Source organism: Mus caroli, chromosome 15 (assembly GCF_900094665.2).
Source record: "Mus caroli chromosome 15, CAROLI_EIJ_v1.1, whole genome shotgun sequence".
In the NCBI taxonomy this organism is placed as follows: domain Eukaryota; kingdom Metazoa; phylum Chordata; class Mammalia; order Rodentia; family Muridae; genus Mus; species Mus caroli.
Window position 1 is genome coordinate 93,682,581 of NC_034584.1, and position 15,985 is coordinate 93,698,565.

General features: G+C 37.8%; 1 protein-coding gene across 1 annotated transcript in view; it reads left to right on the forward strand.

Annotated features, from left to right (window-relative positions):
- Larp4 (La ribonucleoprotein domain family member 4) overlaps nt 1-15,985 on the forward strand; it is a 39,699-nt gene that overhangs the window by 7,503 nt on the left and 16,211 nt on the right. Inside the window, exons 2-9 of the mRNA XM_029469527.1 lie at nt 3,103-3,241; nt 4,217-4,372; nt 5,358-5,433; nt 8,326-8,462; nt 10,655-10,758; nt 12,426-12,536; nt 13,773-13,826; nt 15,775-15,978. Coding sequence (XP_029325387.1) covers nt 3,103-3,241; nt 4,217-4,372; nt 5,358-5,433; nt 8,326-8,462; nt 10,655-10,758; nt 12,426-12,536; nt 13,773-13,826; nt 15,775-15,978 — 981 coding nt within the window. The remainder of the gene's footprint in view (nt 1-3,102; nt 3,242-4,216; nt 4,373-5,357; nt 5,434-8,325; nt 8,463-10,654; nt 10,759-12,425; nt 12,537-13,772; nt 13,827-15,774; nt 15,979-15,985) is intronic.

Below are 15,985 nucleotides of genomic sequence, written 5' to 3' on the forward strand. Positions count from 1 at the left end.
AAAAAAAAAAAAAAAAAAAAAAAAAAAAAAAAAACCAGTATAGGGTAAACAACAAATTGACATTGATACTATTCACAGGGTGTATTCAGAGTTATACTTCGGGTTTTAAGGCTCAAAACTTTTATTATATTTGTGGAGCAAAGAATGTATACATGTAAGGCTTTTGACAGACATTGCCAGTTGTGTAGAGCATTGTGTAAATGATGGGGATGCACTACACTGTTTGTCATGTGGGCAAAAAGTGCTGAGTCCACTTGGGAGACCTAGGCAGGAGGTTCCAGGCCTGCTTAGGCTAAACAGTGAAATCATATCTTAAAAATGTTGGAGCTAAGTGAATAAATACAAAAAATAAAAATATCAGAGCTAGAAAGGTGACTCAGAAATTATGAGTGCATACTGCTCTTACAGAAGGAAGACCTGAGTTTGCGTCCCTCACCTACACCTGGTGGCTCACAGCTGCCCAGACTCCAGCTCTCCAGCCTCTTCTGGACTGTGACAGCACCTACACTATGCACATACACATATCCATACACATACATAATTGAAAATAAATCTAAAAAGCACACAGCTGGGCACAGTGATGCTTGCCTTTAATACCAGCAGATGACTTCCAGTATACACACAGTGGAGAACACATATTTACATATAAACATATACAACAATAAATAAACTTGTTGTTTGAGCAACCCTGACTAGCATGGAATTCCCTATCTAGACCAGGCTAACCCCAGCTTAGAGATGGACCTGCTTTTGCTTCCCAAGTACTGGGATTAAGACATGTACCACCATACCAGGCTAATATTTTTTAATCCAATATGCTTTATAAAAAAGGATATGCGTTGTTAATATTGTTAATTATTTTTCAAGGATTAATTATCTGTTTATTTAGAGACAAGGTCTTACTGTGTAGCTCTAGCTGGTCTGGAACTCACAGAAATTTGCCCCTCCTGAGCATTGAAATTAAAGGCTTATACTGTGCTTGGCTCTTCTTGTTTGTTTCATTTACTTTAACGGTCTGATTAGGCTCAAGATGGCCTCAAGATTGCTCTGTAGGCAAAGCTTTTCTTGTGCTTCTTTGGGTCTCCTACTTCCATCTTCCTAATGCTGGTATTACAGGTAAACCTCCATGCCCAGATTTATTTATTTATATATATATATATATATATATATATATTTTTTTTTTTTTAATTATATCCTTCTGAGGATGGTAGTGTAGACCTTTAATCCTAGCACTCAGGGAGGCAGAAGCAGTTGGATCTCTGAATTCCAAGCCTGGCTTGGTCTATGTAGTGTGAAAGCCAGGCCAGCCAAGGCTACATAGTGAGATCCTGTCTAAAAATCTAAAATAACTAACTAACTAAATAAATAAATAAATAAATGTAAAATTCTTCAATTTATAGTCCACACTCAGTTAAGATAATTTTTCATGATTATTTGTGATCCTAGATTCATGTGTGAGTTTTGAATTCAGATGTGATTCTAGAGACTGTTTGCCTGGCATGTAGGAAGCTTAGCACTGTGTAAGCAGGTGTGATGGTACAACTGAGGCAGAGACAGGATCAGTTCAGAGCCTGGCTGTATGAGAAGAGGAGGGGAAAGAAGCCGTGTGGCACAGGAGGAAGAACAGTGAGGTGTGTTACAGAGTTGAAGGACAGTCTGGGCTACACAGTCTCTTAACTGTGCATCGCTCATGGTAAATGCTTACTTGGGATATAATTAAGAGTTCCTTAGCATGTGTTCTCAGCCCTAGTGTGGCAGTGATAACACCAGCAAAATTTTAGTATCAAGTTGAGTGCTATTTACAAACAGACCTAGGATATCATAAATTTGTCATAGTTCTTCTACCCAAAATAATTCTGTAACTAGATTCACAGCCACTAATCAACTCTAATTAATAACTAAGTAGCTAATGGCAGTGGCGGGGAGTACTTAGAACTTACTTAACTTAGCATGGAACATGTTATGTCTGATCCATCTTTCCTCCAGACTTAGTTTCAAAATTAAACTTAGTGTGTGTGTGTGTGTGTTTGCTTATGTGCCATGGTGCAAGTGTGGAGGTCAAAGGGCAGCTTGGTGTCAGTTCTCTCTTTGTACTTCTTGAGATGGGGTTTCTCTGTGTAGTCCTGGCTGTCTAGGTTGTAGACCAAACTCAGTAGGCCTCAAAGTCAGAGATCCACCTGCGTTTGCCTCCTGAGTATGTACCACCATCACCAGGCATCTCTACTTTTACACAGGTTCCAGGGATCAAACCCAAGCTGTTTGGCGTTGCTAATGATTTACCTCATAATGCATTTTGGCTGCCCCTCAAAAATTTTTTTGAGTTGATAAAAATAAGCAGCTAAGAAATATATATGATGTCAGGCAGTGGTGATGCCTGCCTTTAAAAGCATTTGCCACTAAGCCTGACTACCTGAGATTGATCCCAAGGATATACACATGGTTGAGAAAGAATCTCTGATATCTGTGCACACATATGGTAAATAAATAAATAAATACAACCTTTAAATAACCTCAAGCTTGTTATGTAGTTGATACCAGCCTTGAACTTCTGACCTACCTCCACTTACAAAGTGTGGGATTATGGGCATATGCCTCCACCTGCTAGGGCCGTGTTTTAAGAAGGACTTGGCATGCTAGTACACACTTTCAATCCAAGACTCGGGAGGTACAGGCAGGCAGAGCTGTTCTAAGCCAGCCTGGGCTGCATAGTGAGACCCCACCTCTACAAAAAAGTGTTTTGTAAAAGTACATTTTTTTTTTTTTATTGCATAGGTAGCCATACTTCATATGGATGTCAGAAATACTCATTTCAGATCAATTACTTTTTAAAGTTTTATATTTTCAAGAAGATGAGAAATTAGTATTTGGCTGGGCATGGTGGTGCATACTTGTAATCCTGAAGTAGATAGACTGACAACTTGAACTGCAAACGAGCTTGAGCTGTATCGTGGAGCCCTCTGGAGGGGACATATCTAGTTGTATTTGGTTATGGTCTAGTACATGTACTACTTATCTATTCATTTGTCTGTTTTGCTTTTTTAAATTTTAGTAATAGAAAAAAAGCCTTTGATCTATATCTACACAGATTTTTTTATTGTTTAGCAGGTGACATCTAAAGGCACTGGTTTAAATCCTAATGCCAAAGTATGGCAAGAAATTCCTTCTGGAAATCCAGATGGCACTCCTGTAACTGAACCCTCTTGGCATGAAACTGCAGCCACATCTGGATCTCACCCTGAAGGTAAGTCTTAAGTACTTATTGGAAAGATTGAATTTTGTTTAAATGTGTGGTCAGATCAACAACTCTGAGATAGCCTTTGGTTATTTGATGTGTCTTATTTGTTACTTATTTGTGCTGGACAAAAGTGAAAGAAAAGTTAATTAAGGAAGAAAGATTCACTTTGGCTCATGAGGTTTTGGTTCATAGTAATGGCATCCTATTACTTTGGGCCTTTTGGGGAGACAGGATGTGACTGGGAGTCTCCTGAGGGAGCAGAGTTGCTCATGCTATGGGGCCAGGAAACCTAGAACCTGAGAGGAACGAGCTCAGAGACCTGCCACACAGAGCTGTTCCGTTCAACTAGATTCTACGTCTTAATGTGCCTTCATTTCCAAATAGCTTGTATGATTGTGAGCTCCTCAGCAGATTAGTATGTGTGTGGAGTTAGTCAGAATTTTCCTAGTCATGTATATCTAAAGCTTCACTTTTAACTTCACTGCACTGATGGCCAAGCTACATCTTGAACACTGGGAAGGCCTTTTTGGTCTAAACAAAGATATACTGAAATGTATTTATGAATGTTTAGCTTATATATGTATATGATTTTTTTTTAATGCCTTACAGGAATAGTCAGTAATTTCAGGTACTACATGTGTCTCATGTAATTTCGTACACTATTAGTCTGGGTCTGTAATAAGTGCCTGATCCACTCACTGGCCTTGGACGGTTAACATCATTGAGGTTGTTTTCTTTATCCACAGAATAGAAATCACAAAAAGTAATAACCAATGACTTTTCAGGAAAAGGAATTAAGCAAACTTTTGGGTACATAGAGTGCTAGCTTATCCACAATGGTCAAAACGTCTCCCTTCAGACATTAACTGTTAACTTAAGCCATTGGACATTTCCCCAACTGGCACCATCTTTGAGATCTTTTTTAGGAGATAGAATTCGAGTTATTTCCTGTTTACATTCTGTGCCTTTTCTTGAAAACAGGCAATACAGAACTTTCAGAAGATATGTGTAAGGAATATGAAGTAATGTATTCTCCATCTTGTGAAACCACAAGAAATACTGCAGACGTTGAAGAGTCCACTGATGGGATGATCTTAGGACCTGAAGACCTGAGTTACCAACTATATGATGCTCCTGGTAAGCTTTGCTGTTCTGTTGCTAAAATGAGAACTTAGTGTCTTTAGCTCTCCGTCAATTCCGTAAACATGACATTGGTCAGTTTTTCTTTTTTGAAAAGAAGCTTATGTCAAACAACTGTTATGTACTTATTAAAATTATTGTTGGCTGGTACCAGACAAAATTTGTAGTTGAGAAAGAATCTTTGTAAAAAAGTCCTGTTAAAGAAGTGTGAAATTATCAGGAGAAATAGGTTTCTCAGTTGATTAGTTAACAAGTTTAACCAAGTTTTCTCTCTCTCTCTCTATGTGTGTGTGTGTGTGTGTGTGTGTGTGTGTGTGTGTGTGTGTGTGTTTGTTTTGGTTTTTCGAGACAGGGTTTCTCTGTAGCCCTGGAACTCGCTTTGTAGACCAGGCTGGCCTCAAACTCAGAAATCCTCCTGCCTCTGCCTCCCAAGTGCTGGGATTAAAGGCGTGGGCCACCACGCCCGGCTATGAAATATATTTTAAAATAAATTTTATTCCAGAGATTTATTTTTTAAAAAAACTAAGCTGGGTGGTAGTGGTAGTGCATATCTGTCTTTAATTGCAAGCAGATCTCTTGAGTTTGAGAACAGAAAAACCCTGTCTTGGAAAACAAAACAATTTCTGTGTGTGTGTGTTCCAAATGGGCAGGGGTAGCCTTCACTCCTAATCCAGCACCTCACTGAAGGTCAGAAAAGTGACTCTTCATTTAGTTAACATTTGGATAGGAGAGTTCTGTATAGAAGATTGCATATACAGGCAAAAAGGCTCATGGGGTAATTGTGCTAGCTCAATAAGACAATTCTTGTGTCAATATAAAATACTGCCCAAAAAAGTATAAGTTGAAAGACATTAGACTTAATTTAAAACTGCAGTTTTGTGTTACATATTGTGGATACTCTGACTTCTGAGTATAATCTGTTAGGTTTCAGCACCTGTAACGCCTCCATAACAGTTTTCTCCCTCTTGTTTCCTGCCATCAGGAGAAAGCAGCTCAGCAATTTCTACAGAAGATTTAAAAGAATGTCTGAAAAAACAATTGGAATTCTGTTTCTCACGGTACAGAATCTTTTTCATTGATGTTCTCCTTTTTGTGGTTTTGATATAAAATGCCTGTGTAATAGGAACTTATCATTTTCTTCCATCATGGATTTTGGTATCTTTCTTGAGTGTATTTCTTAACTAGACTTTTTTGTTTTTTGTTTTTTTGTTTTTGGTTTTTCAAGACAGGGTTTCTCTGTGTAGCCCTGGCTGTCCTAGAACTCACTTTGTAGACCAGGCTAGCCTCTAACTCAGAAATCCACCTGCCTCTGCCTCCCTAGTGCTGGGATTAAAGGCGTGCACCACCACGCCCCGCTCCTCTTAACTAGACTTTTAAAAGTATAGCCTACGTTTGGATTTATATCTCTTCCCAAGAGTTAGTGAAGTTTCTATTGCATACATTTCCTAGGATCATATTTAGACTGAGTTTTCCATAAGCATTAAAAACTAGTGGAATAGAAAGAATGGAAAATGTTTCAATATAAGTTTTTACGAGTTGGCTTTTGTAACTTTTGAACAGAGTAATTTTAGCAAGATCATTGTAACACCCCATTAATTAATAATCCCAGCACTCAGGAGGCAGAGGCTGGTGAGTGTCTGAGTTGGAGGCCAGCCTTGTCTGCAGTTTGTTCTAGGACAGCCAGGGTTGTATCAGGAGACCTTGTCTTACAAAGACTATTTATAAAATTGAAAATTTGGACATACATGGATATGTAGTGTTTTCTCTCTTCCTGTCTTTGGTGAACCAGTTTCCCAAGCTTCTTCTAGGCCAGAGCATAGATTTCATTACATACTTTCTCAGTGCCTGTGCATGTGTTTGAGTTGTTTTGGTTCTGTGAGACAGGGTCTCACTTTGTAGCTTACTTTCCTGGACCACATTGAGATCTTCCTGCTTCTGCCTCCTTAGTGCTGGGAGTAAAAACACTCACCACCACACCAGGCAAATTCTGGGTCACCTACCCCTGCCTGACCCCGGGGGACCTTCACCTTTTACGTGCTATAGAAAATTAAGTCACTGAGCTGTCATCCTTAGCTCTGCTTCTAATGTGAATAATTTGTTTCCTTGATGGTTAGTTACCATGTCCACTGCCCTCCCCCAAAAGAAAAGTTAATATTGTGTTGTCTATATGGTAACTGAAGCATGGTCTAACCCCTAGTGGCCAGCCCCTAAGGGAAAGTGAGTCTTTTTCTCTTGTACCCTGGCCATAGTTGTTTTAAGATTGGCTTCAACTACATAACACAGCTGTATAGACTGGCCTTAAATTTGTAAATTTCCTGATTGAGCCTCTCTGTTGCTGGGATTCCAAGGGTGATTCCATTGCTTTATTATACTTTCTATAAATGTTGGTTTATACTATTTCCCCATCTGTCTCCTTAAAATCCTAGGAAACACTGAAAAAAATCCACTGTGCATTAATTAATAGTGCCAGTCCTTTGCCTACTATACACAACACACCACTTATCTACACACAACTACTCAAATCTGTTTCTCCAGTTTCCCCTTACTGGTTGCCTAGAAAAGTTACTCAGATGCACAGATGTATTCTATAAGCAAAAATATTCCTAACACTGTAGTAATTTTGTCCTGGAAGCTTCCAGAGTGCACTCTCATGTCTGGTGTTTGAAATTGATAGAGCTTTTTTAGTTTCTGCAATAAGAGTGTGTGTTTGTTCATGATCTACCATATCATACTTAGATCTATGATACACCTCCAGCCATTTGTAGCTCAGCAACATTGCCAATATATATGATATATCAGGTTTTACTTGTGACTAGGAATTCTTAGGTGTTCATTTACTTTTGACAATTATTATTTAAAGCAGTTTGATACTAGTTGATAAGTATAGGGATGCTATAAGATTACAGCTTTTTAATTGTTCAATTGATTATGGCTGATTTGTAAGTTACTAAGTAATATTTATTACAGTGTTATTAATTTGTCTTTTTATGATGAAGGACAGATCTATTATTACCCTTTCCTGAAGAAATAAATTGTCACTTTTTAGTTTTATAAACTAAATAGAATATTAACTATCTTTTTTCTTTAAGATTTATTTATTTTTATATGTAAGTACACTATAGCTGTCTTCACACACACCAGAAGAGGGAGTCAGATCTCATTATGGATGGTTGTGAGCCACCATGTGGTTGCTGGCATTTGAAATCCGGACCTTCAGAAGAGCAGTCAGTGCTCTTAACCAGAGCCATCTGTCCAGTCCGAATGTTAACTATCTTAAGTTGAGTCTTTCTTAAAAGGTCCTTGAGCTTACTGCTTGCTTATAACAAAGACCTTTTTAGTTTTATGGGTGTTTTGTCTGCACATCACATACCTGTATTGCCTGCAGAAGCCAGAATAGGGTGTCAGATCCCCTGGAGCTGAAGTTAACAGGTGGTATAAGCTGCCACACGAAGAATCAAGCCTGAGTTTTCTGGAAAATTATTCACTTCTATTAACCCATGGGGCATCTATCTCTGCAGCTTCCCGTAAAGCCTTCATAACCATGAAGCTCTTTCTTGAAACTCATAATCTGCCTAGGAGGCACAAAACAACACACAGCTGGTGTGTGTTTAGGTGATAATTGCTATGGGTAAAAATCTAAAATGAAACAGTGTAAGAAAGGAATGGTGGCGCACGCCTTTAATCCCAGCACTCGGGAGGAAGAGGCAGGCGGATCTCTACAGAGTGAGTTCCAGGACAGCCAGGGATACACAGAGAAACCCTGTCTCAAAAAAAACAAAACAAACAAAACAAAAACCAAAGGAGAATCTATTTATTTTATATTCATAATTCAACTTAGTGTTTCTAGTATTATTTGTCTAGACATGTTGGTAAACAAACATGGTACATTTTTTTGCTTTAGGCACTTGTTAGAATTGTATGTTATAATTGGTTCTGTTTCTTTTTTTCAGAGAAAATTTATCAAAGGACCTTTACTTGATATCTCAAATGGATAGTGATCAGTTCGTCCCAATATGGACAATTGCCAACATGGAAGAAATAAAAAAATTGACTACAAATACAGATTTAATTCTTGAAGTATTGAGATGTATGTAAATGGCTTTTAGCTTCTTTTTTGAATTGTAAATGTATTTTTATGTCTGATCATACAGGGAATTGTTTCAAGTGGCCGCTTAGTCTGTGTTAGTATGTACATTTAAATAGCAGCTTTTGTGTTGATTCTATAGCTTTTTTGCTTGTTCACATAGCAAGTGTCACAGTTAGCTCTCATTGTTTAAGCTCTATGACTCATTTGTTTTATCCTGACTTCACAACTGCCTGTGGTTTGTAGTTATTGTCCCCCCTCCATCCCTACCTGTTCCCTTCCCTTTCCCTCCACCCGGTAATGAGGTTTCATTGTGTAGCTCAAGATAGTGTGAAATTCAATGTCCTTCAGCCATGGCCTGCAAACTTCTGAGATACATAGATGAACACCAGTGTGACCTGCAAGAGTTTTCTTTCTGTGTAGCCTTGGCTGTCTTGTAACTCAGAGATCTCCCTGCCTCTTCCTCCCCAGTGCTGGGATTAAAGCTGTGAACCACCATGCCTGGCTGTGGATTTATTTGTAATTGAGCATCTTGGAATTTTTATTCATATTTTTTGGGTTTGATTTGGTTTTTGTTTGTTTTGTTTTGTTTTTGTCTTATTGAAAACTTGCTCCATAGTTGTCTGTGTGTAAAGTATATGTAGGTATACAGATATGACTAAATCTAGAAGGCTTTTCCCGAAGTGCTGTCCACCTTTTTTTATTTGTTTGTTGTTTGTTTCTTTTTAATTTACTTTAAGCCAGGCATAGTGGCACATGCCTTGCCTTTAATCCCAGGAGGTAAAGACAGGAGGATCTCTGAACTCAAAGCCACCCAGGTCTACAGGAAGAATTCAAAACAGTCATCTACATAGAGATACCCTATCTCAACTTAAATATGTGTCATAAATGTTTTTCCTGCATGTATATATGTACACTGTAAATGCCTGGTGCTAGAAACCAAATATGGATCTTCTGTAAGAGCAACAAGTACTCTTTAACAGCTTCTGTCCACTGTAGTTTTAAGATAGGATCTCTCGTTGAACCATTAGATAGACTAAAACTAATTTTTTGTATGCTCATCTTTTTGTGACTGTGGAACATTCATATTTTCTTTGAAAATCATTAGATGTTTTAATTTTAACATTAACTGTATTTTTTTGCTTTCTGCGTCCACCAGTCTTTTGGAATTATTTATTCCAATGATATTAATTTGTTAAAATACTAGCCAGTTGATCAGGCCAGTATGCTGGTTTAGTAGAGGTACTTACTTGCATGTACTGTATGTGCATGCCTGCATATACGTACATGTGCCTTCGAATGTGGGGGGCACATAATAGCTCGTCTTATAAATGGGTTTGTTAACTGCCTGACTGAATAAAGGAGGTTGAACCTTTACCCTTGTGCATGTTAAGTAACTGCCCCATTATTGAATTATATCCCCAGCCTTCTCAGATTTTCATTTAATATAGGAGTGAAGATGAGCTTAAAAGCAAGTATATGTAACTTTATATAAGGGAGTTGAGGACTTCTATTTCCTGATGGCCTAGCCATTTCTGAGATTCTTCATCTGTATAGTTAGTCCTGCTGTCTTAGAACTCACTCTGTAGGCATGACTGTCTTCAAACTCACAGAAACCATCCTGTCTCTGCTTCCCAAGTGCTGGAATTAAGTGCTGGAATTAAAGGCATATGCTGCCACCACCACCTGGCCATTTATATTTCTAAATCATTTGTATAGATGTCATTTCTTAAAAATCAACCAGTCTTAGTTACACAGAAAATTGCCAAATCATCTAGAAGATGGGTTTATTTTTTTGTTTTGTTTTGTGTTTTTTGGCTTTTGTAGTGACGTACTTAAGAGCAGAGCAGAACAGATATGTTGGGGTGAACCCTGAGCTTATGCTTATTGCTAGGAAAAAAGAAATATACATTGAAGTCCTCATAATAAAAGCTTTCTTTCTCTTTAGCACATTACATCACAGTGCAGGTGCTCCGGGTGCTTAGCAATAGCACTTGTGTGTAACCTGCTTCTTTAATCCCCGCACCCCAAAAATCAAAACAAAACAAAAGGGGAAGTTTTGGCAATTTACCGTAGTATTTGATCATTAATTTGGTTAGAAATTGAAGTGAATAGTTTTTAGTGGCATCATTAGTATCACTACCATTTACTGATGAATGATATTGAGTGGATCATATTTTTTTTTTTTATTTCAGCTTCCCCTATGGTACAAGTTGATGAGAAGGGAGAAAAGGTGAGACCAAGTCATAAGCGATGTATTGTGATTCTCAGAGAGATTCCTGAGACAACGCCTGTAGAGGTAAGCATTCATGGTGACTAAAGCTGAATGTTCTGTGACTGTTTACACTGGAGAAAGCAGGCAAGCAAACCAGACATCAGTGCCGTCCTGTCAATTACTGTTGACGTGTTAACTCTGACTGGTATAAAGTTTTGCAGGAATACTAGTTTTAATGGATTGGATTGACCTCACAGTTAACCAGGAGGATTCATCTAATAACAAAGGAAGAAAACGATTTTGAATTAGGATTGGTTAGCAAAATATAAAACAAAGCTATAATCATAAAGATCAATTGTGGTTTAGATTCAGGAATAAAATACTGTTTGAGTAAAAAAGTATACTATAGAAACAGACCGTTTTAAAAACGTAACTATATACATTATTAAGTAAATGTTACCTGGAATCACTTATTTTACAATTACTTGAAGCCAAAGTTTAATCATCTGTTGTACAAAGTAGCTGGGGCTTAGGATGGGTAAAAAACACCTACCCAAAGGTAAGTGGATTAGATCACTACCTGGCAGACTAGATTGGACTGTCCTCTTGATTCTCCAGCCTATGTTTCTTTATTGCTGCTGTGCGACAGAGCCTCCCTGAAATTCACATGTGAGTGTACTGTAAGTCAAAGACCAAATTGCTTAGCAACTGATTTATGTTAATGCATTAGTAATTGAAAAAAGAATTTTTTTAGATCCTATCCATGTTACATATCTGGAATGTTTACTTACTAAGCCTAAAAGTGGTAGATAGTAAAACTAAATGAACTTTGTTGATGAAAATAGATGCAAATAGCTTCAACACAGGGTTGATTGGACTATAGAATTATGTTTGATCTCTGGTAATGCCAATAAATGTTTTTAATTTTCTAATGATAAATATTTAAATTCTTTTCACTTGTTAACTATCTTACCTATCTCAGTTTTGGTGTAGTCTTTTTTTTTTTTTAAAGATTTATTTACTTACTAATGTATATAAATACACTATAGCTGTCTTTAGACACACCAAAAGAGGGCAGGCACCATTACAGATGGTTGTGAGCCACCATGTGGTCGTTGGGAATTGAACTCAGGACCTCTGGAAGAGCTGTCAATGCTTTTTTTTTTTTTTTAAAGATTTGTTTATTTATTATATGTAAGTACATTGTAGCTGTCTTCAGACACTCCAGAAGAGGGCATCAGATTTTGTTACAGATGGTTGTGAGCCACCATATGGTTGCTGGGATTTGAACTCAGGACCTTTGAAAGAGCAGTCCGCACTCTTAACCACTGAGCCATCTCACCAGCTCCCCAGTCAGTGCTCTTAGCCTCTGAGCCATACCTTCAGCCCCCAGTGTAGTTGTCGTCATCATCATCGTTTTTTTCTTTTTTTTTTTAAGTATATAGTTATAGCAAGGATGTTTGTACAGAGTTCATATCTGACTCTGACAAAAATGTCTAAATTAAAAAAGAATGCATGAATGATACTATGTTAGTAAAGATGATAACTTTAAAAAGTTCCCTACCTGTGGAGGAGGGGAAAGAACTACTAGAAACACATTGTTAGCAGAGTTTTGCTTACTACCTAAATTAATTAAATTAAAGCTGAATTACTTCTGTTTTGTTGCTTATAAAATAATCTGCAAATTTTACAACATACATAACTGCACATGGTTTCATTTTAAGATTTGACTATACTTTTTCCTTTTTTAGGAAGTGAAAGCTTTGTTTAAAAATGAAAACTGCCCCAAAGTGATAAGCTGTGAGTTTGCACACAACAGCAACTGGTACATCACTTTCCAGTCAGACACAGATGCACAGCAGGTGAGAAGTTTCTCCTAATAAAAATTTTTGTGGAAAAAGAAGTTGTATATGTTGTTGAGGATGTACATAGGCGAGGGGTGTAGCTTAGTGGTATAGTGAATGTCTCGGATACATAAGGTAGTGTTCTACAAAGAAAAAGTCAGATATGGTGGTTTCCTCCTGTAAAGCTAACACATTGGAGGAAGAAGCGGGCACGATCATGGGTTCAGGACCAACTTGGCTACACAATGGAGACTGGGACCATGCTGTGTTACATGAGATCCTGCGTCAAAAATGAAGAAAAATCAGACATGGTAGTGATGGTGCGTACCTCTTATTATAGCACCGAGGCAGGCCAACCAAAAATAAGGCCAGCCTAGGATCCAGGGTGAGACCATGTCTGAAAAAAGAGGGAAAAAATGTTTACTAAGACTGGTAAAGACCTCAACTTTTCCTTAATTGACAGTTGACTTTGTTTTTTATCATGTGCATACAATTTTACTAGTTTTAAAAATGTTTACACATCACTGAAATATATTGACACAGACTTAAATGAATGTAAAGATTTGGAATTGTGTGCTCAATAGTGGTTTTGGTATATAGTAGGCCCACGGCAGTGGGTGGGGGAGGAGGGCTTTTTGTTTTGTTTTGTTTTTTGGGGTGCGGGGATGGGGGTGTAGTCTAGATCAGACTTAAGCTGATCTAGAACTCACTGTGATAGCCTAGGTTGGACTTAAACATGGCAGTCCTACTTTCCCTGATTGCTGAGGTGGCAGGTGTCTTTTTTATTTTTCTTAATGTGTGAGTGTATTGTCTGTGTGCCCATCTGAATGTGCCAGGTGGAAGGCAAGAAAACTGTGCTGTGTACCATGGTACTGGTTACACATGCTGCTGGGCCAGTCTTAGACCTCTTTGGTCAGTGTGTGCCACCACTTTCAGCTGTTTTAGAAGCTATTTGTTGGTGACACCCTGATCTCTTATGTTCGGCCTTATGTCACAGTACTCCATACCAACTTCCTGCATTAACTCCATAAAACTTCCAGCTGTAACTGGGAAACTTTTGTTGCAGTGGGTTTTTTTTTGTTGTTGTTTTTTGGGTTTTTTTGCCTTGCTGTGTCCAAGGCTGGCTTAGCTCCGCACACAGCAGGCAGGACCTTTTTGCTTAGTTTAGATATTGATAATGGAAGACAACCTTGAGAGAACAAAGCTTTAATGAGATGGTTAATGCTAATAAAAGGTCATTTTTTTGTTTAACAGGCTTTTAAATACTTAAGAGAAGAAGTTAAAACATTTCAGGGCAAGCCAATCATGGTAAGAAACATTTTTAAATGCATGTTAGTGTGAAGTCAGTCTTTCATGGTGGAAGGTGATTGTTGTTGGGTTTTGTTTATTGTTTTGTTTCTTTTAAAAGAGTTAATATACATGAGCAGATGTTTTATAAGGCCTGTAGTAATTTTAAAGCATTGTTGTCTTACTTCAGAAAATCAGTTCACAGAACATGAAAATATTCTGAGTATAGAAGTTCTTCACAGGGAAACAAAAGTTTTTAAAGTGATTCATAGCCTGTAATTTCAGATCTCAGAATGTATAGTAGGAATACTTCTTTAATAGTGATGAAAACCATTTTCATTTTTCAGCCCTGTCTCAGTAGCAGAAATTGTCATCAATAATACTTACTTGGTGTGTTTACATTTACTTTGTTCTCAGATGTCATAGGCTTTGCCTTCATGCTTCTTCCTACCATTACTGCCACTGTTGAGATTTGAGCAGTTGGTGCAGCCTCATAAACACTGTGTGTACCTAACTCCTTGTTTTCTTTCTGTGTATCTGATGCAGTTTTAAACACTGTACACACATAAACTAATTATAAACAAAATGAGACAAGGGGTCGTGGCTGATGTTTGTAATCTCACCATTTAGAAGGCCAAGACAAGAGAAATGGTTGATTCAGAGTAGCTCGAGATACATAGTGAGTTTAAGGCAAGGCTGGGTGCTTTTGAAAGACCACCTAGTGAGATAAGTATGGTTGCTTTTTCCACTTTGCCTACTGAAGAAAACAACAATAACCAAGAACTTCACATTTAAATCTATAATTTCTGTGGTGTAGGTGATGATATGAGTTCCCATATTACAGATGAGTTTCATTTGCTAATACTCATCTACCTTTGGTCCTTGTCTCTTTTTTTATTCACTGTTCCCTACAGAGGTTCTGTTTTCCTGTCTCACACTGACTTAGTTTTATATTTATATTTAGGTGTTTGAGAAAACTTCACTAATTTGACACACACACACACACACACACACACGTGTATATATATATATATATATATATATATATATATATATATATATAGTATGAGAAATCCTAGTCCCATTATTATGTGTAGAGTCGTCTACTTGTTGATGGAATCTGTCACATTTCAGAGAGTCCCTTGGGGTCTTCTGTTTCCTCGGTCTCTTCTTCCCTGGTCCACTCTTGCTGTCTTCAGTATAACAGCTTCACTGCTGTCTTCAGTATAACAGCTTCAGTGTCCTTTTTTTCCATGGTGACTTCTTCCTTATCTTTTTTGATTTTTTTCGAGACAGGGTTTCTCTGTATAGTCCTGGCTGTCCTGGAACTCACTTTGTAGACCAGGCTGGCCTCGAACTCAGAAATCCGCCTGCCTCTGCCTCTGAGAGTGCTGGGATTAAAGGCGTGCGCCACCACGCCCGGCTCTTCCTTATCTTTTTATGATTTTACTCTGTATATCCATGTTTGGTGACAAGAAAAAAAACAAATAAAGCAGTACTGAAATTAATGGAATAGCAAGGTTTTTTTAGTTAGAACTTCAAGTTAAGCTCTTCTTTAGGATTTACTTTTGTTATTTTAGTTATGTATAGGTGAATGTGTCTGCATGTGAGAATTTGCATGTGCGTATAGGTACCAGCAGAGCCAGGGCACCTTTCTGCTCTGAGCTGTTTCCTGTAACCTAATGCCCTCTAGGTTCGTGTTGTTATAGGTGCTAAGATCTCCCTTTTCAGAGTCCTGAAGAGGAGCAGGCTCTCCTACCCATGGATCCAACAAAAATTTATTTATTTTTACCTTGTTTATTGTGGTTCTTCTTAAGTCCACACTTTCCTAATAATTAAAGCTATTGTTTTCTTTTGCTCTGTTGATTCTAAGCAGAAATGAATCCTAAGATAATGTAAAAAATATTTGGATATATTTGTTGCAAAATATACCTCATCATTTATTATTATGTTTTCTTCTTGCTTTTAGGCAAGGATAAAAGCCATCAATACATTTTTTGCTAAGAATGGTTATCGATTAATGGATTCTAGTATGTATACTCAACCTATTCAGACTCCTACCCAGTACCCCTCAGCAGTCTTCATGCAACCAGTGTACAATCCTCAGCAGTACTCAGTGTATAGTCTTGTGCCTCAGTCTTGGTCTCCAAGTCCTGCACCTTATTTTGAAACACCACTGG